Consider the following 25,139-nt stretch of genomic DNA (forward strand, 5'->3'; position numbering starts at 1 on the left):
CTCCCTGACCTCCAGAGTTTACCTTAGATTCCTGCGGCAATCAGAAGAAGAACTTGACTGTAGCACCCCCACACCCCTGTCCTCTACACACATACCCCTTTCCTCTTGTGCTGGCAAGAACCAAGCTGACATTTCAGTTCTGCGAGCCTCCACGTTCGGTTGGGAGACAGTGGCAGGCTGCTGTTGAGGTTGGATTTGTTAATCATTAGAGAGCCCTTACCAGGAAAGGAAATATGAAGATTTAATACCGACATTTAAACATATTTTAAAATATTTTATCATTCAAAATATTCATTGTATCTAATTACTGTTTGGTATATAAAAAGTAAAGCAGTTCTTTAAAAAAGTGGGGGGAGAGTGAAGGAAGATCTTTGTTCTTTTTCTTTTCTATTCCTGTAACACTGAGGAGGTGGTCGTTTTTCTAATATAGCTAAGTTTAAATCACGTAAGTCAGTTTTACGCTAAGAGGAGAAACAGAGGGGAATGTAATGTGTTGTCTAGCATTTTTCTTGACCCCCCTTTAAAAAATTCTTCCCGCAGGTGTTTGGATCCGTGACCAAGTCTCGCCATGCTGAGATACTTACACAGCTCTGGGTTCCAGCCCTTCAGCCAGCGTCTGCTGCCTTGGGTCCAGTCTGTAGCTGTGCCCAGATTGCGTATGTACTGCTGATGAGTATGTGGGGAGTGAGGTGGTCAGAGTGGATTGCAGGCTAGCAGAAGTATACAGGAGGCTGCCTGCTGCTGGATGCTCCCAATATTTGTTTCTGTCAATAATGTGGGTTTTTGGGTTTTTTTGGTAGTCTTTCCTCTTGACTCTTTTTTTTTTTTAAAATCATTACACTTAAAATACTGAACTCTCATATCCTTAACTCAATTTCAAACAGTATTTCTAGCAGGATGCTAGGATCAACACAGTGAAGACAAACCACTGGGCCTTTGTGCCCATTTCCTTGTTGTTACTGCCGCCTCTCCTTAGCCCTAACCCTTGTCCACCACTAATCTCTTTTGTGATTTTTTTTTTCATTTGTAGAATACTATATAAATGAAATCATCTGAAGTGTGGCTTGAATTTTCTGGGTTGCTTTACTCTGTTTTTTTTTTGGTCGGGGGGTATTTTTTTGTTTTGTTTTGTTTTGTTTTGGGTTCTATTGTTGTTTTTCCGTTATTTCAACATGGTTCTCCAGAGCCTGATCTGAGTAGTAGCTAACGGTGAAGGCAACCATCTTAAAATGGTAGCAAGAATGACCACTCTCACTAAGGACTTCCGGGCTTTGACCTGTCAAGGATGCAGAGAGGCTATGCATAACGTCACATTGAACATGCATGTGCAGGGCTTTATATGAACATAGTTTTCATGTCTTGGAAATGAATGCCCAAGCGTGCAGTCCTGAGTTCTAGGTGCCCACCCTTGGTGAGGTACGTGGTGCAGGCATGTCCTGCAGTTTATTGGCATGTCCGTTGACTCTTCCAGCAGGGTCTTTCACAGAGGAAAGCTTTGTATCTCAATGTGGTTCCACTTACTGGGATTTTTCTATGAATTTTACTTTAGAGCCATGCCCCAAAACTCTCAGTAGATAGCCCTAGATTCTAAAATTTTCTCCTGTGTTTTTTCTCCTCCTAAATTTTAAAGTTTTACGTTTAAGTTCATAAGCTAGTTTGAGTTCATTTTTGCGCAGGGTATGAGAGTCTGGCAAAGTTCTTTTTTTTTTGCATATAGGTGGATACCAGGTACTCTGGCATCATTTAAATTGAAAGACTGGTATCTTTAGCTAGCTATCACCTCAAGTTATATCAGATCTAAATCTTACCAGCTTCTTTGGAAGATGGCTTACTTCCCACTGCCAGAGAATCCCTGTTCTTTCGTATACAGAAGAGTGTTAAGTGTGGAAAATGGGATCTGGAATCAGCTTCCTGAGTTTGAAATCCAGCTCTGCTGCTCACAAATGAAATAATTACAGCGGTTGTGTCTGTCTGCTTGCACACTGGCTCAGGGATTGCTGTAGTCAGGGCTTCCTGTTGGGACGCTAGCTCATCTGTGTTCCGGGTGGTCTCCCACCATCCAGTAGATGGCCTACCTGTTGATGGAAGGAAGCTGCAAAGTACTGTGGTCATTTTTTTTTCAATCTGGTAAATTACTGCTTTTCCTGGCCTAGGTTTCTTTATTTATAAAATAGGGTTAATAACTAAAGGAGACTTTATCAGCCTTAACTCATAAAAAATGATAAAAACATGGTCATGATAACTGTTAGTCTGTTTCCTGTTGCTGTGGCAGTGCCTGAGGAAATGTCTACAGGGTCATCACATGCATGTGACTAGTGTGCTCAGTTCCACTGTATATTAAATATTTACTTACTTATTGACAGGAAGGATCTCACTGGGTAGCCCAGGCTGGACTCAAACTTTCCAAGTAGTTCAGGCTAGTCTCAGATTTGCTCTGTAGCCCAGGCTGATCGTGATCTCATCATCCCCCTTCCTCAACCCTCTGAGAACTAAGATTACGGGTGTGTATCACCTGGCCCAGTTTTTGGTATCTTTATATCTGGTATTATTTATTCACATTTATAAGAAGAGGCTCTTCTGATTTTTGTCATTTTCTTTGGCTGCTAGAGCCCTGGGTTAACTGGACATGGAGAGCGAAGAGCAGACAAGAAATCAGAAAGGCAGCGTGACAAGGTGTGTGCCTTGCCACTGCTGTGGTAAACATCAGGACCAAAAGCATCTTTCAGGATAAAAGGGTTATTTTGGCTTATGTTTCCGGAATCTCTAGTCCATAATGGCAGGGAAGGCCTGTCTTGTTGGCAGCAGCAGGAGACTGGCTGATTACATTTTATCCACGCACCGGACACAGAGGAGGAGGACAGGAAGTGGCATGAGGTTCTAAGCCCTCAAAGTTCATCTCCAGTGATGTACTTCCAGCAGAGCTGCCCCTCTGAAAGGCTCCATAGCCTCCCCCAAACCACCTGGAGCCCAACTATTCAAATACGGTAGCCTATGGGGAACATTTTTCATTCAAACCACCTCACAGGGTTTTCAGAGAAAAACAGAAGAAAGCGAAAGGCCAGAGAGAGAGACTATATCAAGATCCTTCTTGAAGCCTGCTGCGGTCTCATTAATCACTGAAATCCTCGGACTCAGAGGAGGGTGCAAAGTTGTGACAAAGGGCTTTGTACCCCTTCGTGTATAACCCATGGCACTCTTTGAACACGGCCAGCCCTCTCCACCCCACCACACGCATGTGCACACACAACTTCCTCTAGAGGCCCAGATTTTCTTTGGTGCCCAGGAGGTAAAGATTTCTTAGAAATTGAGGAAGAACTACCCGGATGCTTTTGGTTTTCCTGTTAATCAAAATCTTTTTAGTCCATGTGTTGGGCTGCTTTTTGTCACTGTGGCAGAATACTTGGGAAAAATCAGCTTGCAATGTGGAAAGAATTATTTGAGTTCATGGTTTCCGAGGTTCCAGTGCATGATTGCTGCAGTGCATGGTCACCACAATGCATGGTCCCTGCAATGCTTGGTCTCTGTCCCATCACCCTTTGGCCTGTGGTAAGGCAGTGCCTCACTCAGAGGCGAATGACAGAAGACTGCTTACCTTGTGGCAGTTGGAAAGCAGGAGAGGGACAAGGGTCACCATAGGTCCTTTAAGGACACACCACCAGAAACCATACCTTCTGCTAGGTCCTACCCTAAAGACTGCACCACCTTCCAAGAGCTCTATAGGCCAGGTACCAAGGCTTGCTTACATGACCATTAAGGCGATTTAAGGTCCAGTCATAGCAGTCCTCAGCGTAAGCCTTAAAAAGTAAAATGAATTATAGAGTGTAAAAAATACCCCAAGAAGCCGGTATGGTAGTGCTCTCTTATGTTCCCAGCTCTCGACATGCAAAAGCAGGGAGATTGGGAATTCAAAGCCAGCTCCGGCGACCTGGTAAATTTGAGGCTAACCTGGGCTACATGATACCCTAACTCAAAAAAAAAAAAAAAAAAAAAAAAAGGGAATGGTAGGGTCATTCGAGGGGAAGATAAAATGGTTTTTGTTCAACAGGAAACTCCTAAACCTTGAATCACATGAAACTGCCCTTGAATGCCCCATTGAACTCCATTAAGTTCTTATCTGCTCGAAGTCTTGCTGATATTTATGGCCCCTCTTCAACTTTATTAGCCCTGTCTGGGCCCCATTGCCTGCAAGTCCCTTGACTGCCTGACTCTCGGGCAGACCATGCTGCTCTGCTGATAGAGACTGTGTGGATCACACGCCTTCATCATGCTAGCCCAGCTGCTGGGCTCTGATTGGCTTTTGCCATTTCACCACCTGGAGTGCATGCTGTTTCTTTCTGCCCCTGAGGTACTCTTATCAGGTTGCCATACCCACGTGCCCAAGACAAGGAAGGCCCTGTACTAGATAAGAGAGACAGAGAGCCCTCAGGCGTGGTCCTGACAGCTGCCAAAGGGACACATGATACTTGGTGGAGCGCAGGGCCCTGTAAACGCCATTGGTGATCCAGGTCTGAACCCCAAGGGTGTAAGTCTGCCTCCCCACCACCCTTCTCTCTGTCAGGTCACAGTTAGACGTAGATACACATGTCAATTAGAATAATACCCTGAAGACTGAGGTAGGACAGCTGTATTGGAGAAGGCAGGCAGCTCCAATAACAAATACACTAGTGTTTCAGTCCCTGGGATCTGCACAGGAGGAAAAAACAGTGTACCTGTGGGTCCAGTAAGGATGCTATAGCTCCCCGTCCCAGATCTTGCCTCAGTGAGCATCTCTGTGAGGTGCCAGACTGCAAGCCCACTGTAAAAAAAGCCAGACTATCTTCTTTGCCTTTCATAACCTGAAATGTAGTCACTTGAAAGAATAGCTGTTTAACGAAGGAAAGGGCTCTTTGGTGTTATTGTGAAAGACAATCTTTCTAAGATTTGTGTGTGCTGGGGCATGGTGGCACATGCCTGTAATCCTAACATTGGGAGACTAAGGCAGGAGGATTGTGAGTTTGAGACCAGCCTGGGCTACATATTGAGACCCTGACTCAAAAGCAAAACAACAAAGGGACTGTATTTAAGAACTAGAGATACAGTGCAATAGCTCAGCTGGTTAATATGCATGCACCTTTTCATTGCAGAATTACATTGAATCTCTCTCTCTCTTTCTTCCCTGACTTTGGGATATACAGATCCAGTTCAGCCTCCAGCTGTCAGACATGTTCGTTCTTGGAGCAACATCCCTTTTATCACGGTACCCCTTAGTCGTGCCCACGGCAAGCCCTTTGCCCACCGAAGCGAGCTGAAGCATGCCAAGAGAATTGTAGTTAAACTCGGCAGTGCCGTGGTGACCAGAGGAGATGAGTGCGGCCTGGCATTAGGGCGCCTGGCATCTATTGTTGAACAGGTAATTATCAAGGTGGAAAATTCTGCTAAACTAAAACAGGGTCTCCGAGTCGATACCAGTGGATCAATTTGTTGAGAACAGTGTGTGAGAATAGACGGGCCAGGGAGAAGGCAAGCTTGAGAGCAGCGATGGGACCGCCAGGGAGGCTGGGAAGCAGAGTGAGCATCACAGCAGGTTGCATTCTAGACCCTCCTCTAGATGAGTGCTTCAGCCTCCCAGGGGATGAAAGATGCTGATCATAGGAGAGACTTTCTCCAGTCAGCTGCTCGCCTTTTGCTGCTGTGGATCTGATAAGAAAGACTCCAGCAGTCAGGTCAGGGCCTTATACACAGTCTTATCCAGACAGCTGGTCATTTTAGGTGGGTTCAGAAGGCAGTATCAGGTGCCATCAGTGACCGTAGGTAGAAAAGTCTGCATGACTACAGCAACTGCTCAGGTGCAGTAAGATGTTTGAACCCATGAGTTCATGGTAACTTCAGGCACTCATTGATGGCAAGGCTCGGGGATGCAGCTCCGTGGCCCTGGGTTTGATCAGCACATGTCTAAGTTAGAATATCAGCATATTGCAAACCCCAAGGGAAGAGTGAGTCAGTGGTGGTCAACAGTCGCTGCCAACATGACAGAAAGGAAGAGAACTGGGCATTAAGCTGACAACCTGAAGAAAACCCTTGGCACACGCCCCAGCCAAAGCCTCTGTACCTGAAGCGGACAGAGTCAGAAAAATGAGGGCTGGGAAATCATGAAGGAAGAGGAGCTCAGATGAGCAGAAAAATGCAAAACAGAAAATGGTGGAGAGGAAAATGTATGGATTAAAAGACTAATGATATTTTAACTGCTTGTGCTCGGTGGGCTTAACTTGCTTCACAGTCTAAGCAAGCTAAAAGGCAGCTAGGCGGGAATGTAAGCTCTGGCTACTTGATCCGGAGGAGGCCTTTCATGTGTTTTGTGTGATAATGGTTTTGCATACATGCATAATCCTGGGTTTTAAGGATTGCTGCTGAGATACATGAGGGCTGGGGCTGAGGGTAAACCATGGTGGAGCTGTGGAGGCTTCACTGGAGGAGTTAAAACTGGGTATGATTTATAAAATCATCCACACCACTTTGATTAAATACTGATTTAAAAAAAAAAAATCTCCAGCCAGGCAGGGGTGGCGCACACCTTTAATCCTGGCACTTGAGAGTCAGAGGCAGGCAGATCTCTGTGAATTTGAAACCAACCTGGTCTACAAACCTAGTTCCAGGATAGCCAGGACTGTTACACAGAGAAACCCTGTCTCCAGTAACCAAGGGGAAAAAGAAAAAAAAAAAAATCAAATGACCAATGCATCTTTTTTTTTTTTTAAAAAAAAAAAAAAAGACTTATTTAATTCTGTATGCATGTCTCTGTGTGGGTATGTGCACATACATGCAAGTGCCCATGGAGGCAGAGGCATTGGGTCACCCTGGAGCCAGGTTTGCAGGTGATTGTGAAATGCCCATCATGGGTGCTAGGAACCAAACTCAGGTCCTCTGCAAGAGCAGAATGTACCCATAACCACTGAGCAATCTATCCAGCCAATTCTGAAATTTTCTTTTATTTATTTTTTATTTCATTGGCATTGTTGTTTTTGCCTGCATGTATGTCCGTGTGAGGGTGTTGGATCCCCTGGAACTGGGATTACAGACAGTTGTGAGCCTCCATGTGGATGCTGGGGATTGAACCTAGCTAGATCCTCTGGGAGAGCAACCAGTGCTCTTAACCACTGAGCCATCTCCCCAGGCCCCAGCTACTGAAATTTTCTAAAATAAGAATTGACTGTTTTAAGCTGGGCATTTGAGACCCACACCTTTAATCCCAGCATTCAGGAGGCAGAGACAGAGCAGGCCTCTCTGTCTGTGCTCAGGGCCAGCCTGGCCTACAGAGCTGACTGTTGTAGATTACACTTCTCAGCAGCCACTGTGAGCTGCACAGGTCGCAGGGTTCGGTCAGTAGGGGAATGGACAGTTAGCACTGACTGTTGCGTTGTGAGTCTTCGATTTTCTTTTTCAGATAATCTATCTAAGGTATCACAAGTGACAGTAGCTGGTCCTGGGCAGAGTAGAGCAGGGTCAGCATCTGTCCCTGGTGAGGGTGACCCAGAGGAATCAAGAGTCTTCCCAGACTGCTTCTGCTTTATAGGTGGAAGGTATCAGGTTTCCAACATTGTTAGCATCACCTACAACATCTCTTTTCTGCCTGCCGCCTGTTAAACAGACACTTGAAGCGGTGTAAGAATGTTTCACCCAAACAGTCGGAGCAGTTCTTCCTGAGCTGCACACTGTCCCCTAGAACAGTATTGGAATCCACTCACGTCCACCCTGTTTGGGTCTCTTGTGAGGAGAGAAGAGGGTGGTACCATGTGCATTTTTATTTTTCCATGCCAGGTCTCAGTGCTGCAGAATCAGGGCCGAGAGATGATGCTGGTCACCAGTGGAGCCGTTGCCTTCGGCAAGCAGCGCCTGCGCCATGAGATCCTTCTGTCTCAGAGTGTGCGGCAGGCCCTGCACTCAGGGCAGAACCAGCTGAAGGACTTGGTGAGTGCTGCTTCCCCAACCCTGACCCCAAAGTCCTCAGGTCTCCTCTCCTTCCCCACCACATACTGTCTGATTGGTGTGTTGCAGGCGATTCCAGTCTTAGAGGCCCGAGCCTGTGCAGCTGCTGGACAGAGTGGGCTGATGGCCTTGTACGAGGCCATGTTTACACAGTACAGCATCTGTGCTGCTCAGGTGAGAGACCGGGCCTCCCTGGGAGTGTAGGACCTGTGAGGGCGGTTCTTGTGGAGTGAGAAGCCTGCAAGCAAGGCCCTGCAGCCAGGTGCCAGTGTGCCGTCTTTTAAGTGTCTGTCTGAGTTTCCCCATCTGAAAAATGAGGTAATATCAGTACCTACTTCAGAGAGTTTTAGGAAAGGTCAAGGAGAAAATGCATGAAAAGTACTCAAGACAGCATCTGGTGTCTGTACACCTCAAGACAGCATCTGGTGTCTATACACCTCAAGCCCACAAGTTACTGAGGTAGTAACTCTAGAGCAGTGGTTCTCAGCCTTCCTAATGCCGCAACCCTTCAATACCCTCATGTTGTGGTGGTCCCCAATTTTAAAATTATTTCGTTACTACTTCATAACTATAATTTTTTTAATATTTATTTATTATGTATACAGTGTTCTGTCTGTGAGTATGTCTGCAGGCCAGAAGAGGGCACCAGACCTCATTACAGATGGTTGTGAGCCACCATGTGGTTGCCGGGAAAAGAACTCAGGACCTTTGGAAGAGCAGGCAATGCTCTTAACCACTGAGCCATCTCTCCAGCCCCCTCATAACTATAATTTTGCTACTGTTATGAATCGTAATATAAATATCTGATATGCAGGATATCTGATGCATGACACCCCCCCACTTTTCCCCAGTGCTCTAGAGACTGCTGCTCAGGCAGATGCTCCTGAACCAGGCAAATTAGACTTCACTTTCATTGCTTTCTGTGACTCCAAGTAGCTTGCTTCTCTGTGTGCCTGGTTGTCATTTATAGTAAATATATAATCTGTTGATGGGAAATAAGGAATGCTGGTGAATGACTTGTTTTACATTTATCCAGTGAATGCTGGTAACTTTTGATGTACAAAGAAGTTTGCTTGGCTTTGGGGTTCTCTGGTACAATGTTCCAATCCTCATGGGACTTACTGTTGAGTACTTACCTCTAAATGTTGTCTTTTTTCTACATTATTTCATTTTTACCTAAATGTCTTGACTTTCTTTAAACTGTGTTATTTTAATCACCTGTTGGGTGTGAATACATTGTATGAGGCCGCTTGTTTGTTCCTGGCTGCTCAGACCCAAAATAACCACTCAGAAACTATATTATTTGCAATACTGTTTGGCCAGTACTTAAGCATATTTCTGACTAACTCTTATATCCTAAACTAACCCATCTTCATTAATCTGTGTATCACCATGAGGCTGTGGCTAACCGGGTAAAGTTCCGGTGTCTGTCTCCAGCAGGGCTACGTGGGTTCTCCCTCTGGCGGCTCCATGGCATCTTACTACTCCATCTTCTTTCTCCCAGCATTCAGTTTAGTTTTCCCAGCCTAGCTCTGTTCTACCATGCACAGGCCTAAGACAGTTTCTTTATTAACCAGTGCTATTCATAGCATACAGAGGGGAATCCCACATATCCTCCCCTTTTCTGTTTAAATAAAAAGGGAGGTTTTAACTTTAACATAGTAAAATTACATATAACAAGACAAGTATCAAGCAAGAATTATAGTTAAAATATTTATATCTAGTTTATCTTTTATAATAACTAAGGAAAACTGTAACTATTCTTCAACTCCATCAAAGACTCCAGAAGAATATATTACCTAAGTAAACAGGAAGTGCATAGTAAACAACTTCCAAAACTCTAGAATTGACAGATACATCTTGCTGCCTGGACAGTCACCCAAAGTTCTTCTTAATGTTGCAGGCACCCTTCTTTAGCCTATAGGCCCATACTGTCCGGCAGACTTCTCCGTGAAGCAGGAAATTTAAAGATTTATTCTGCCTTGTAATGGAAAAGTTCAGCAGTTGCTTTCTTCTGTGTCCTGCAGAATGTCTTGCAGACTCTCTCATGAAGCAGGAACCGTTTCACCTTTAGGCAAGTTCAGCAGTCATCTTTCTGTGGGTCCTGTATGTCCAATTCACACAGCATAACATCAAGCAGTCCAGGCAAGAGCAGTTTCTTGCCCAAATGGCTAGTAAACTTCATAAGGAGCCTCTTCGATGCCATCTTCCTCTTGAATTAATTGGTGCTGTCAGGAGCATGTCTCATTGCCATGAAAAGTCCTAAGTTCTTAAAACACTTTAAATGCCATATTCTGTGTTCTTTAAAAAGTTTGAAGAATACCTATCTAACTGAATTATATCTCTATATATCTAGAAAACCTAACTAACATGACTACAAGCTTGACTATTATAGATGATTATCTATTAACCTATTTCTTAACTATACGTTACATTTTTAAATGAGTTGCACAAACACAATATCTTAATCAAAAGCAGAAATATATATACACAGTATAACAAAATTGACTTTAAATTTGTATAAATAAACCAAGATCTATACCAATGCAAAGTGTCCATCTCTGTAGCAACCTGTACAGCTGTGCAATAAATAAAAACACCTAAAATACAGTCACACAACTGGTAAAAAGCCTGACGTTATTATTTGCTGACTCCTCTGGTACCTTTGACCCTGCTAGTTATGTGTCTGTTATTTTAGATGGGAGGTGTTTTGGGTTTTGTGTTCTCAGTTCCTATTGCTTTTTCTGATTCTCTGTCTTCTTTGTGGTCGCCACCCACAGTCATGTTCTCGTGTTGTGTAAGTGTTCTCAAGTGTGCCGAAGCAGAAGGTCCTGGAGTTCTTCCCTTATGGCCTGTGGCTGTCACCTGAGATTTAGTTTTCAGTTAGTATGGGGGTTCTTGACCTGTGGGTCTCGACCCCTTTGACAAACTTGTGTCTCTAAAGATATTTACACTACAAGTCATTACAGTAGCAAAATTATATTCATGAAGTAGCAACAAAAATCATTTTATGGTTGGGGGTCACCACAACATGAGGAACTATATTAAAAGGTTGCAGCATTAGGAAGGTTGAGAACCACGAGTTAGTGTAAACGCAGTAGAAATCTCCATTTCTGTTACACATACCATCTAATCTTTCTTCTCCTCTAATCCATCAGCAGTGTTAGTGGTCAGTGCCTGGAGCCAGGTGAGCACACTATGGTCCAGGGACAGCACTTTGGGGTTTTTGTTCTTGTTGCTATTTTTTTCCTTGAGGTTGGTGCTCTTGGACAGGTTTTGTTTAGCTTCCTGTGTAGTGACAGTTCCACAGTTCCGTTAGAAGTCGCTGCCACTGTTTGCATTGATAGTGAGGTAAAAGCTCTGCCCATCCTGTTCCCAGGAAGCTCCAGTCCAGGGCCTCTTCTGCTCTGGTCCCTGCCCCACAGGGGGTTATCATGTGTGCTCTTTGTACCTTGTCCTGTGGTTCCTTCTTCTCTGCAGGAACCCTGTGTAGATGACCGCTATCAGCGGGCTTGAGACCCCACGGCACGGGCCTCAGGTTAAAGACTCACCCAAGTGCAGTAGCCGCTGGCATTTCCTTCACAGATGAGTCTGCCGTGTCCTCTCAGCCAGTTCCCTCTGCACAGGCGCCTGCTTCCCCGCCTTCCCAGCTAGACCTGCAGCCTTTGTTTGTGTAGCTACAGGTGTTTCCCGGGACCTTTAGACTTCCTGCTCACCCCTCCCACACCCCTCCTGGACCCATCTGCTTCTGTTCATCTGCAGTTTCACAGGGGGCCAGAACCAGTAGCTTCAGCTTTAACCCTGTGGAGTGCCTGCAGAACAAACACTCTCTAGAAACGCTTCCTCACCTTATACTGTGGCAGGGACGGGGCTGTGTTTCCTAGCCAGACCCTAGTGCAGGCCTCACCCGCTGTCTGTGTCAGCGCCTTCCTCCCACCGTTGTGACAGAGACTGCAGGGAACTTTTTTTCTCCGAGTATGCTATCATTACTTTCTCGCTATCATTCTCATTCACGTTTGTCTCCTGTTACCTTCTGCCTGATACTCTAATTCTTTAATGAAAGCAGACCCGTTGATGAATTCCACTCCAGCTGTCCACCGCGAGCACCTTATTCTGATCTTTCCCCTGAGCTAAGTTCTGCCTAGCCCTTCTTCTTGCTTCAACTCCTGTTCCCACATACTCACACAGTCTTAATTCTGGTAGTGCTCGGCATCAGAGCAAACTAGAGACAGCCTAGCCCCAGTGTCTGATGCACTTTTCCAGACAGGTAACCAGTGGCCTCCCACCTCGCACAGAAGTCCTACTGTGGCCAGCCCCTGATTCAGACGCTAGAGTACAGAGATAGCTTTTCAATCACACTCTAATGTTCCTTTAAAGTAGGTGCACCGGTTTCCCAACTTTGTATGCAGATGAAATCTTAGCATCATTAAATAAATCATCCAGAAATTGTAATTCTTTCAGGGGTCTCTCAGACGGTTGGTTAAACATGCTAGCAGTATAGTTCAGTGCGAGCTTGCCTGGCTAGAAATGCTAGACCCCAGGGTTGATCTCCAGTGTGGCCAAAAAAAAATTTGTTTCATTAAGATAGGAAAATAAAACAAGGAATTGGATCAGTATCCAAAGGCTTGTTTTATTCCAGAAGTTCAATGCCGTTCCAAGGAAGTTATGGTTTTCCTCCCTGCTACATGTCCTGTTCAATCTCTCTAGATTTTGGTGACCAACTTGGATTTCCACGATGAGCAGAAGCGCCGGAATCTCAACGGCACGCTGCATGAGCTGCTTCGGATGAACATCGTCCCCATTGTCAACACCAATGACGCTGTCGTCCCCCCAGCTGAGCCCAACAGTGATCTCCAGGGGGTAAATGTGGGTAAAGTAGTGCTAAGAGTTGAGCATACTGGCGACACTAACACGCGCTGTGCTGCATGTACTAACACTGGACATTGGGCATGAGCCACAGGACGAGCTGGGAGACCTGGCATTGCAGAACCACGGCGGCGGCGGCACCTCTGAAATGGGTTTCAGTCAGTGGGTGAGGTGCTGCAGTGGCTTAGAGGGTTCTGTGTGAGCATGGCTTGGAGAGCTCGGCATGCATGTTTGTGTGGGGCAGGCAGTGAGGCCTGAGCTCTGAGCTCTCATTTGCATATTTGAACCTTCCATATTGCCTGCCAGAGCCCAGCTGGCAGCTCCTGGGCATTTCTTCTGAAACTGCATAGCTAACTCACTACTTTTCCCCTGCCTTGTAGGTTATTAGTGTTAAGGATAACGATAGCCTGGCTGCCCGCCTGGCCGTGGAAATGAAAACTGACCTGTTGATTGTCCTCTCCGATGTAGAAGGTACACAGCAATGCCTTTTTCTTTTGTTTGCACACGGTTTGCCTTCCGATTGTTTTTCACTGTGGACTTCTTTCCTGAGCCATGTGAGCTGAAGATTCTGTGACTCGGGTGGGTGTTTCTGGGAAATGCAGCCTGAATGCAGAAATTGTGTTTTTAGGTGCTTTCGTTTTTGTTTGTTTTAAAAACATCCTCAAGGAAATAATCACACGCCACATAATTCACCTATTTAAAGATTTCAGTTCAGCTTGGACTCATCACACGCCTGTACAGCCATCTCCGTTATCAATTATAAGCTGTTTTCCTCACCCTGACAAGAAACCTCACCCCTGTTAGCAGTTGCCTACTTGCATCCAAATTCCCAGCCATGACAACCCCCAGTCTGCTCTCTGTCTCTGGGTTTGCCTGTTAGAGGTTTTATGTGATTGGTCCTTTGTTACTGACTGCTTCCACTTAGTGTAGTTCAAGGCTCATCCACATTATAGCATGCACCAATGCTCTTTTTCTTTCTATTGCCAAATAATATGCCACTCTGGACATACTGCATTTTATTTACTCGGTCATTAGTTGGTGGGCATCTCTGCTGTTACTAATAATGCTTTATGAACCTACTTTGTATGACTATTTTATTTTCACCTAAGAGTATAATAGTTGGGCTGGAGAGATGGCTCAGTGGTTAAGAGCACTGTCTGCTCTTCCAGAGGTCCTGAGTTCAATTCCCAGCAACCACATGGTGGCTCCAAATCATCTGTAATGAGATCTGGCGCCCCCTTCTGGTGTGTGGGTATACATGGAAGCAGAAAGTTGTATACATAATAAATAAAAATAAAATCTTAAAACAAAAACTACTTCATTAAAAAAAAAGAGTAGAATAGTTGTCAAGTGGTAGTGGCATATGTCTTTAATCCCAGCACTATGGAGGCAGAGGCAGGCGGACCTCTGTGAGTTCAAGGCCAGCCTGATCTACAGAGTGAGTTCCAGGATAGCCAAAGCTACTAAAGAAACCCCGTCTCGAAAAACAAAAAACAAAACAAACAAACAAACCAAAGAGTGTAATTGTTGGGCTCCATGGTAAAATGCTTACCTACCTACCAAGAACAAGACCCTAGAGCCAATCCCCCAACTCTGTAATTAAGAGAGATGTGAGGAAGAGGGGGCAGGAGAGAGAAAACTTGTTGCTTCTTGTGCTAACTTGGTGGTTTGCACAGCCACTGTGCCATTTGATGTTGCCACCCACAGAGTACTAGGGTTCTAATTTGTCTGAGGTACCTATTTGTTACTGTATGTTTTTCTGTGTTACAATCACAGAATGTCCTAATGAGAAATTCTTAGGCTGAAGTCAGAGGAAAAGTTGTGAGCGCCATGTGACTCAAACTCAGGCTTTAGTGATAAGCAGCTTTGCCATCAAGTGTTCATTCTTAGAACAGTGTCCTGTGTTAAAGATCCTGAAGGTGGGGTTGAAAGGCGGCAGGGAGGGGGAGAAGTAGGAAGAATTACAGCATACTGGGAGGGCCTCTGGAAAATGTCTCCCAATGGGACAGTTTCCCACAGTGTTACCTGAAACTGAGCGGCCCCTCGGTCTGCACCCGTCCCCTTCTGGGGAGACCCCTGCCCGGAATCCCGGAGCTGTGGGACTGCCTGAGCCTTGCAGGTCAGCCAGGCACTTACTGCTGCCCGTGCTTTAGCCTTGCTCTGTCCTAGGTAGCACCCTGATTTCCCCAGTCCCAGAGAGGTTTCACACAGACCGGGATTGTCCTGGCGATCTGGGACGATGTGGGTGTCCTGTGCAGGAAAAGCAGTGATTTAAGGCCAAAACCGGCTTGGGGTGGGAGTGGAGGTGTGTGTGCAGGTGGCTCTGGGCAAAGCCCCTGCCTTGCAAGCATGAGGACATGAGTTTGACCACAGAACAAACGTTAAAAAGAAAAAGCCAAGCCTAGTGGTGTAGGCCGTCATCTGAGAGCCGAGGAGGTAGAACAGCTTGGTGCTAACCAGCCTCGTCCACTTGCTAAGTTCCGGTGAGACTCTTGTCTTTAAAACATCAAATAAAGGTAACTGAGAAACGGCACCTGAGCTTGTCCTCTGCCTCCCACACGCCCGTGCATGTCTTTACACCTATGCACTCCTGTGTGCCTGCACGCCATGTGCACATAAACACAAAACCAAAATGCTATCCCACTCAAAATGTCCTGTAGGCTGTTCCCAGCCGTGGGCCGTGTCCCCCTAATGTGTGTCTCCCTTTGGTCTTGATTTAACCCTGTTTTTTCAGGCCCCTTTTATCCCTGTCCTTTCCCCTTCCAGGTCTCTGTGCTTTCAAAGTAAAACTGTGAGGGTTTTTTCAACCTCATGGTACACGCTCATTACATTTCACTTCCCCGTGGTGCCCCCACCCCTAGCTCAGATGCATGCGGGTTGTATGTTCCTAGTAATGGATCCAGCCCGAATGCTGACAGCCGTAACTCTCCTGCTGACTTCGTCCACCCTCCAAGACACTCACTCATAACCAAGAGGTATCAGTCAGAGGGTCCAGAGAGAGTTAATGAGTACCCACTTCACATCTCATCCCGCCCAGATGCTCTGTGACCACTGTGCTATTTCTGCGCTTGTCTCTCTGACTTGTATCTTTGAGGTGCAGCAAGATAAACAGTGATAGCTGAGGGAAGGATCCCGCAGTGCTCTAGGCACTGTGCCAAGGATGTGACCTCGCTCAGAGGTCGGGAGACATTTGTTCAAGGCTGGTTAAGAGAGCGCGAAAGGTGCTGGAGCTGATCCCTCACTGTCTTACTGCGGGTCGGCTCACTGATCCCTCACTGTCTTTCCCGGTGAGGCAGGTGTTTAGTACGTTCATTGTTTTTATTGTTTTGTTTGTGTACAGTGACAAGTGCCTGGGGAGGCTGTGGGGGACACACTTGGGTCAGTGCATTGATGCTGACTCTCTTCCGCTCTTAGGCCTCTTTGACAGTCCCCCAGGCACAGATGATGCAAAGCTCATTGACATATTCTACCCTGGAGACCAGCAGTCGGTGACGTTTGGAACCAAATCTAGAGTGGGATTAGGGGGCATGGAAGCCAAGGTGAGCTGCTACTGAACTATTTCAGTCTTCAAGCCCAAATGGTATTTTATCATTTTCTACTGCTAAACTTGGCCTGAGAGCTTATGGTTCAGATACCACAGACATGCACTTAAATATGTACATACCTAAGTATGTTTCATGACTGTTGTATACTTACGTTAAATCATGTGTTTCCATGTATTTTTATTAACATAAGCAGTACATTTTGTGCGTGTGTTCATTACCTTTGGTTGCTATGACAGAATAGCTGACAAAGGCCTTTCTGGCTCACGGTTAGAGAATGAGTCCTTTGAGGCAGGGCCGTCATGGCAGTGGCCGATGTGGCAGCTGGTCACGCTGTATCCACGGTGAGGAGATAAAGATGTGTGGGTACCCAGCTCACTTTCTCCTTACTCAGCCTGCGACCCCTGCTCACATTTAGGGTCCTACTTCTCCACTTACACCTTTCTAGAAATGCTCTCATAGACATTCTGAAGTGGATCTTCATGATAAATACAAATCCTTCAAGTAGACAATGAAAATTAACTTTCCACAGTATTGTAAGCCCGTAGCGGACAGGAACTGTGTAATTTCACACAATAAATCTTTTATCATCTCAGGCATTTCTGGGAGTTTTCATGACTCCTTTCCCTCCCACCAATTGTTCTGTTAATTGTTCTCTATACCCTTAAGGCAGTATTATACAGCAACAGCAGAAAAGAGCAGCCTCTTGTTCACACAAACCTTGTTCCCACCACATCTGTAACTGCTCAGGTGTTGCTAAGTTCAGGCATGACAAATCAAAATGCTCAGGCATAACTAATCAAATGTGCAAGTTTTGAGTCAGTTCTAGCAGTTCTCAGAGGAAACAGGGCACATTGGTTCCCCTTCAGGCAGTGTATGCTGAGGCTGGACTGGAAAGTGATGGGGGGCTCTATGTGTTTTCCCAGATCTGAGCTGTTAGATATGCCCCTCCATTTATTTCACTTGCTAGATAGCAAATTGTATCTTTTGTCATCGTGTAGGTTCAGATTGTGTGGGTCTAGGTCTGAATTTCATCTCTGGGTCTAACTTAATCCCTTAGGTGAAGGCAGCCCTCTGGGCTTTGCAAGGAGGTACTTCTGTCGTCATTGCCAATGGAACCCACCCAAAGGTGTCCGGGCACGTCATCACAGACATAGTGGAGGGGAAAAAAGTTGGCACCTTCTTTTCAGAAGTAAAGCCTGCGGGTGAGTCGTTCTGCCTCAAGTCCCAGGGCCTGTGGATGACAGCCAGTGCCACCCCAGCCTAGATGGAACCGAAGCCTGAGCTCTCGTCCTGCATGCAGATCCAGATTATGAAATCAGTGTGGTCACATCACAAACTCTAGGGTTTTAAACAGTTTACAGAACTGGATTTTGTAGAGTCTTAATCTACCTGCCTAGTTAGTCCTCCTGTTCTCCAAAACAGGAAACATTTGCTAAGCCTGCACTAGATGCTAGGAACTAATGCGGAGTAGAGATGGCTTAAGACGCCGTGTGTGCTCTGAAGCACACACAAAGAAATGTGCATGCCAAAATGAAATTGAACTCTGGAAGGCACAGACTCCTGTTACGTCAGACACGGGAAGTTTCTGTTTATCCCTGAATTATTCTGTCATGGATTTGTTTGTTTGTGGCTTTTCATTTTGTTAGTTGCAACGGGGCGGGGGGGGGGGGGCGGCAGGAATCATCTTTGGCCCTGGTGATCTCATGGTATCAGCCACGCATCCCAAGGTAACAGGCGTTCTTCTGCGGTCAGCGAAGCATGGGCTGGGAAGGTGAGAGTGTGAAGCTGACCGTGGTCTGATGCTTGCATGTGCTCTTGCAGGCCCTACAGTGGAGCAGCAGGGAGAGATGGCTCGGTCCGGAGGGAGGATGCTGGCCACATTAGAGCCTGAGCAGGTGAGGCACTCACTCACGGTTTGGTAGGTTTTCAAAGCAAAGTGTGCTATACATTGTGGTTTAATGGACAAGTCTGCTGGCCCCATTATTCCTAGTGTTAGCAGAATTATCAGAATTAATTTTATGCTACCCTTTGAAGTCATGGACACATGGGCGAGTGACCTCCTCCTGTCCTTTCTGAATCTCCTGTAACACCTGGCAGGGAAGCTTCAAAGCCTCTGTGGTCCTCCCCTCCTTGTCCACGGGGAATCATTCACCTACAAAGGGACGCTTGCGAGCCTGATCTGTGCCCCTTCTCCTTATCCACGGGGTATCAATGTAAGCAGCAATGCAATAGAGCTGGAGATCACGGTGAGGCCAGGTGAAGGGGACTGGCTGCCTGGGCTCTGCTGCTGTGGCTGGAGTGGTTCAGGTCTCTTCTGTGGTGCACTCTGGTCTGAGAAGGGAGGCGAGAATGACTACAAGTGAGGAAAGGTAAAGCAAAGGAGGAGCCTGGCTCCTCTCAGGCCACTCAGCTGTACTTCAGTGATGGTCACACCTACGACAACATTTCCTCAAATGATATCATTTCCCAAAATGATAGCCAATAATTGACCAAAAAGGAAAACCAGAGGGCTGGAGAGGTAGTTCAGCAGTTAAGAGCACTGACTGCTCTTTCGGAGGACCTGGGTTTGATTCCCAGCACCCACATGGTAGCTGTGTCACTTGTAGCTCCGGGTTTAAGGTGATCTGGCGCCCTCTTCTGGACTTCTCAGACACTGCATGCTTGCCGTGTGTAGACATACATACAGGCAAAACTCTTATACACATAAAATAAAAGAAAAATTTTAAAGAAAAGCCAGATGGAAAATTTTACCTGGGAAATAAACTGTCTGTGGATACAAAATCTGCAAAGTTGTGCCATGTGTCATTCCTACCTATCATTCATTCCAGCTTATCTCGTGGACAAATTCTATAGCTCAACATATCCTCTCCCCAGTGCTGAGCCGTGGGTCCCTAATGACAGTAATCAGGAAGGGAACAGAGGATGAGGGCAGGTTGTGGAAACACGTAAGGAGGTGGGCAGTGCTGGGAGCGTGTGAACGGAAGTAAAGTCTGACAACGTTGGCTCCAGGGACGAGCCTGGCACTGTGAGGGTAGACGAAGAAGCACGTGCATTCTGGGACCTACCTGGTGTCTTCATGATTTGCTTTTCTTGCAGAGAGCAGAAATTATCCATCATCTGGCTGACCTGCTGACGGACCAGCGGGAAGAGATCCTGCTAGCCAACAAAAAAGACTTGGAGGAGGCGGAGGGTAGGGAGCTGTGCACACATTTATCATTGTCCTTCTTTCTTTTATGGTAATTCTTATATCTGTCTGAAGGAGAGATTGTCAGAAGAAATCGCGTTATGAATTATGTGTAGTTTTTATCGAGTGCCACTTACGCTTTTGCTAACCATTCGTGGTCCTTACTCCTGCCCCATTTCCAGATGTTTTAGTCCAGCCCTCCAAGGCGCTTTCCCTGTCCACAGGAGTCATGTGAGCTCTGGCTGCTGTGGCTGCTCAGCTGCTGATAGCTGAGACCATTGTATTGGCAGGCACTGTGTTAAGGGCTCTCCCGATAGGGTCGCCTTTAAACTGCACAGCCTAGTGTGGCTGAGGGAGCTACTGCTCATTAGTCCATTCAGCAAAGCTGCCATTCACCCAGAGTCACATGACCAACGGCGGGCTCAGGATTCCAGTTCAGATGAACTCTCCATATAAAAGAGCCACAGAAGTGGTTTGTGTTGCCTGCAGTGAAAGATGAGCTATCTCCTGGGCCCGTAAACCAGTGTGCTATCTTTTTGGTCGTCACAGGTGCTGTCCAGAGCTCTCTGTGTGGCACTCGAGATGTGGCTAATGTCTTATCACAGATAACAGTTACAGTCAGCTAGACTCAGGTGCCTTCTTTCCTTTTCCTTCCTTTTCTGCTGTGTCAATTTAAGACTGTGGGGGTGAGCTGGGTGTGGTGGTCACATAGTGAGACCCTGTCGCAAATAATAATAAAAAAACAACAACAACAATAATAACAGAAAGAAAAGGTAGGCAAATTGTCATTGTCCTTGTTGCCATCAAGACATCAACCTGTACAACAGCCATGGTTGATGAACAGACCTGATATTTCACAGTTAGCATGCTTTACACACCACACCCCAGATAGCTGGCTTGTCGGTAGCCGTGGTGGATTATGTGTAACAACTACATCACAGCTTCTTGTCTAAACTGTCAGGTAGGATCCAGGCATCCCTGTTTTGAAATGCTCTGACGTACTTGCTGTACACTGAAAGTGATGATTTTTGGGACACGAGATACAGTTTCAAGCCATCCCTCCCATCCCCGAGGACAAGCTATGTGGACTGCATGTCGCTGCATCACCCAGACCCTCAGTTCCGTGTCTGTCCCTGCTACAGTAAAGCTGGTGGCCGAAGCCTGCCCACATGGCCGCTTTATCATGTGCTGCTACCTTTTCAGGAAGGCTTGCGACCCCTCTACTGAAGCGTCTGAGCCTCTCCACGTCTAAACTGAACAGCCTGGCCATCGGACTGCGGCAGATCGCAGCTTCCTCCCAGGACAGCGTGGGCCGTGTTCTGCGCCGGACTCGGATCGCAAAGAACCTGGAGCTAGAGCAAGTGACTGTCCCCATAGGCGTTTTACTGGTGATCTTTGAGTCTCGCCCTGACTGCCTTCCGCAGGTATGTGTGACCATGGCCCTGCCATTGGGAATGGGTTGGAAGAAGCAAATATTATCAGGATTAGAGAGAAGTCACCTCAAGATGTGTGTGTGTCTGTCTGCGTGTACGAACATGTGGATGTGTAAGAGAGAAAAAGATCTTTTTCTTCAACTGCAAAGATAACTATTTCCATGGCATTGTCAGTTTGTTATTGGGTGGTTTATGTTCTGCAACCTTCCAGGCATCCGAGAGCAGATGCAGCCGGGCATTATAAAGTTAATATTGTCACACTCGTAAGTGTAGAGCTGTCACCTGAGCCCAAGTCATCCTGTAGGACGGGTCAGCACTTTCCCGGCTCTCCTGGCTCATGATGCACTGTGTTCTGAGACTGCACACCCTGTAGCCTGCTGCCGTCATTCGCCTGACACCTGTCTACCCACACACACAAACTCTGTTATCAGAGTCACCGAGTGCTTCCTGTAGGAACGTTATTAGAAAAAGCGCTTCTGTCATTAGTGGAAGTAGCATGCAGCCCTGACTAAGGAATGTGGTTAGCACACGTCAGAGCGCCAGGGCTGGGAACATGAGGTACAGTAGAAGGCGGCCTCGCTTTGTCACCCTCCACTCTTAGGAGCTGATAATCATTTCCCCCGCAGAGCTGTGAGTGCGACAAGATCAACTCTGCCTTTTGTATTGGCTCTGAGATCTCAAAGAGAAATTGTTTTAAAATGAAAATCTAGCTCTTCTGTGTGTAAAGCACAGAGAATTGTGGAACCTGCAATGCACTGTGGAGGGTACTTCCTGGCTGGACCTCATAGGATCCCCCTCCCCCTGGTTGTCTGTCCTCAGCCAGGCTCACTACCCCTCTGGCCACAAATGCCTCTTGTGGAAGAGCCTCGTGGTAACTGAAAATTTATTTGTATTAGCAGATGTGTATGGGTTCTGATTCTGTGTGGCTCTTTATGAAATGACACCTCTCAGCTACCCAAATCCTTACAAGGAATAGACTTCCCACTGTGGCCAGGGCTCCTCACCTGAAGTGTAAGCCCTGGACAACAACACACAAATCCTAAAAATTGTGGGGGCAAGTTTGCATAACCTTCCTAAGGGGCGCAAGAGCAACTCAAGCAAATAGAAAGGAGTAAGAACCCCTAATCTGGAGATTTAAATGGCCAGGCAAAAAGTTTTGGTAGCCTTTTTCTCTCCCTTGCCAAACCTGGGTGATTTTCACTCATCTGGAAGGTATTCAGAAAATCCAGCTTCAGGCTTAGGATGACTGGACTGGCGTCTCTCACCGCTTTAGTAGGGTAGCTCGTCCTTTCCCTGCCCTGGGCAGTGTGCTCCTCCTCGCGGGCTGCTGTCTCTGTCCAGGGCTGGCTCGAGTTCATGTTCTCCAGGTTCTTAGCACCGGGCAGGTAGAACGCCCAGGTCTGTTCCAGGACCACAGTGGGCTGTGGCCACAGGTGCCTCCCAGCCTCTGCTGACTCAGTGGAACTGGTTCTTTGCCGTGAAGGGAGTTGAGCATCCCATTCCCCCCCCCCCCGTGACCAGAGTAGGGAGGGATTGTGTGAGACCCTGGCCTCTGAACTCAGGTCGCATTGCTGGTGCTTCTGTGGAAGCCATATAGGTTAGTTCCCCAGAGTCAGACATCTCTCAGGTTTTCTGCCAGTCCTACGTGTATAAGCTGTGGGGTGTCACCACCCTTCCTGGGCTTCAGTATAGAGTAGGATAAACTGAGTTTGTAATGTACTTGGATGCTGGTAAGGGTGAGGTGGACACTGTATTAATGCACACAGACAGACAACAAGGCGAACTTCACTCTCACTCGGCCTGTCTTCCCTTTGATCTGCAGGTGGCAGCCTTGGCTATTGCAAGTGGCAATGGCTTGTTGCTCAAAGGAGGGAAGGAGGCCGCACACAGCAACCGCATCCTTCACCTCCTGACCCAGGAGGCCCTGTCCATCCATGGAGTCAAGGACGCCATCCAGCTGGTAAGTCATAGGGCCAGGTGACGTCTATGGAAATTTGTAGCAAGTATTAGGTTGTGTGAAGCCAAGATGCTTCTACAGGCAAGCTCAATTAGAGAGGCCACAGGCTCTGAGAACCCAGCCGTTCTGCAGAGCCAGGTGGGTTTTCATTGACTTGGGACAGCTACCACCATACAGACGTATCCTGGCACTGCTGGTAACTCAGTATCAACCAGACCTTCACTCTTTGTAAAAATTTAATTTTCTTTATTCCTGTTGGAGTGTGTGTGTGTGTGTGTGTGTGTGTGTGTGTGTGTGTGAGAGAGAGAGAGAGAGAGAGAGAGAGAGAGAGAGAGAGAGAGAGAGAGAGAGAGAGGGAGGAGAACAACTTTATGGAGCCCCCTTTCCCCTCCCACCTTTACATGGGTCCCAGGAATTTTGGGCTCAGATCTCCAGGCTTGCATGGCAAGCATCTTTACCTGCTGAGTCACCAGACCCTCTCTAGGGCTGGGTTCCTCTCATTGGTGGAGTTTTTTAGGGTAATCATTTCGAGGTAAAGAATTCACCAGTCTTTGATAGAGACTTTAAGGAAGTTTGTCATCATGTGGTATGGACATATGAGACCTTGTTGCTGCCACTTTTTCTGTGGACACTGGCCTGGCCTGAGCTGCCAGATGAGTGTGATGGGAACATCTGGAAGTCGTCGTGCAAGCCACTTTAATCTCCTCATGTTCCCCGCTAGAACCCTGCAGGGAAGTGCTGTTCATTCCTAGGCCCTGTTCTGGACCGGGTAAAACCAGGCTCTGGTACAGAAATTCACCAGTCTGTGGTAGGGCTTAGATTTGATTTAAGCCATTTTTAGATTTTTCTTTTCCCATGAAAGGCCCCTCCCTCCAGCATCTCCGGATTCCCCTCTCCCTACCGGGAGGGCCTACCTCATTGCTTGCTCAGGGAAGATTCCAGGCTTAGGAACTCAGCCCAGCTCTAGCACAGCCTGGCTGAAAGAGTTCCCGTCTTTCCTCCCTCCCTCCCTGAAAATGTGTACCATACTTACAGTAGTACACAGATCACACATAGACTTCTCTCTGATTCTGCCTGTGTTGATACACAAGGCCTCGTGTCCCCAGCCCACCACAGGGCCCCTCCTGCCCTTCCTGTCCACTGTGCCCACCACACCGTAGGGTAACCACTTTGACTGTCACCACATTCGGTTGCTTCTGTCTGTCCCTGAACTCTGATGGAGGATCCATAATGTGCTTTTCTGTTCTGTGACTTTTGTCTACTATTAGGTTGTGATATTCGCCTGTATTTTTGCATCCAGCAGTCCTTTCTGCTTTTTCATTACCATGTGGTAGTCCATCTATAGCCACATACTCAGTCCGTCTTTTTGTTGGGAGGTATTTGGTCGTGTCCAGATGTTAGTTTCGGGAAATAAGAAGCTATGAATATTCCGGCACATGTGCCTTTATATTTCTGTTGTGACATGACTAGATGGAAGACAGTGATAAGTTCAGAAGAGAAAATGCCTGGCATCTCTGTGTCCAACCCAGGTACTTGTGAGAGTACAGTCTGCCTCCCAGGATAGGTCTTCAGTGATGTCTTGGGGAAATGAGACCCAGCATGCCCTGGGTTTGGTGATCCACCCACAACTCTTTGCCCCTCCCGAGCATCCTCTGCCCTGTACTGTGGTAAGCTGTCCCACCATCCTCTCTTCTGAGACTGAGCTCTCTGAAATGCAGAGCATGGGTCCCAGCGCGGCCCACAGTCCTGTCGCTGTGGCCAGCGTTTGCTGGACAGCACTTCAGTTTCCACAGTCAGGAACTTGCTTTCAGAGTAAGTTTTCCCAGGGCTGGAGTTCGTTATTGGTGAGTGCAGACATTGGTCTGTAAAGAGGAAGCTGCTGTTTCTATATTTTGTGCAGCCAGAAAATGCTGTCTTTGGTTTTTCTCCCTCTTCAGGTGAATACCAGAGAAGAAGTTGAGGATCTCTGCCGCCTTGACAAAATAATAGATCTGATCATTCCTCGTGGCTCCTCCCAGCTGGTCAGAGACATCCAGAAAGCTGCCAAGGGGATCCCAGTGATGGGCCACAGCGAAGGGATCTGCCACATGTATGTGGATTCCGAGGCCAGTGTGGACAAGGTCACCAGGCTCGGTGAGCTGGCCCAGGGCTCCTGGGGAGTGAGCAGAAGGTCTGGTGATCACTCTGTGTCT

The 25,139-nt window shown here is 47.0% G+C and overlaps 1 protein-coding gene across 3 annotated transcripts in view; it reads left to right on the forward strand.

Annotated features, from left to right (window-relative positions):
* Aldh18a1 (aldehyde dehydrogenase 18 family member A1) overlaps window positions 1-25,139 on the forward strand; it is a 34,754-nt gene that overhangs the window by 2,399 nt on the left and 7,216 nt on the right. For 2 of the 3 annotated variants that reach the window (XM_057778629.1, XM_057778628.1), the window contains 13 exons: window positions 541-656; window positions 5,175-5,389; window positions 7,795-7,944; window positions 8,032-8,136; window positions 12,670-12,828; window positions 13,209-13,299; window positions 16,243-16,367; window positions 17,431-17,575; window positions 18,195-18,268; window positions 19,470-19,563; window positions 20,761-20,981; window positions 22,813-22,950; window positions 24,885-25,080. In XM_057778629.1, coding sequence (XP_057634612.1) covers window positions 569-656; window positions 5,175-5,389; window positions 7,795-7,944; window positions 8,032-8,136; window positions 12,670-12,828; window positions 13,209-13,299; window positions 16,243-16,367; window positions 17,431-17,575; window positions 18,195-18,268; window positions 19,470-19,563; window positions 20,761-20,981; window positions 22,813-22,950; window positions 24,885-25,080 — 1,801 coding nt within the window. In that variant the 5' untranslated portion in view covers window positions 541-568. The remainder of the gene's footprint in view (window positions 1-540; window positions 657-5,174; window positions 5,390-7,794; window positions 7,945-8,031; window positions 8,137-12,669; window positions 12,829-13,208; window positions 13,300-16,242; window positions 16,368-17,430; window positions 17,576-18,194; window positions 18,269-19,469; window positions 19,564-20,760; window positions 20,982-22,812; window positions 22,951-24,884; window positions 25,081-25,139) is intronic. The other variant, XM_057778630.1, reaches the window with a different exon arrangement.

The sequence above is a fragment of the Chionomys nivalis genome, chromosome 8, assembly GCF_950005125.1.
Source record: "Chionomys nivalis chromosome 8, mChiNiv1.1, whole genome shotgun sequence".
Taxonomy (NCBI): Eukaryota; Metazoa; Chordata; class Mammalia; order Rodentia; family Cricetidae; genus Chionomys; species Chionomys nivalis.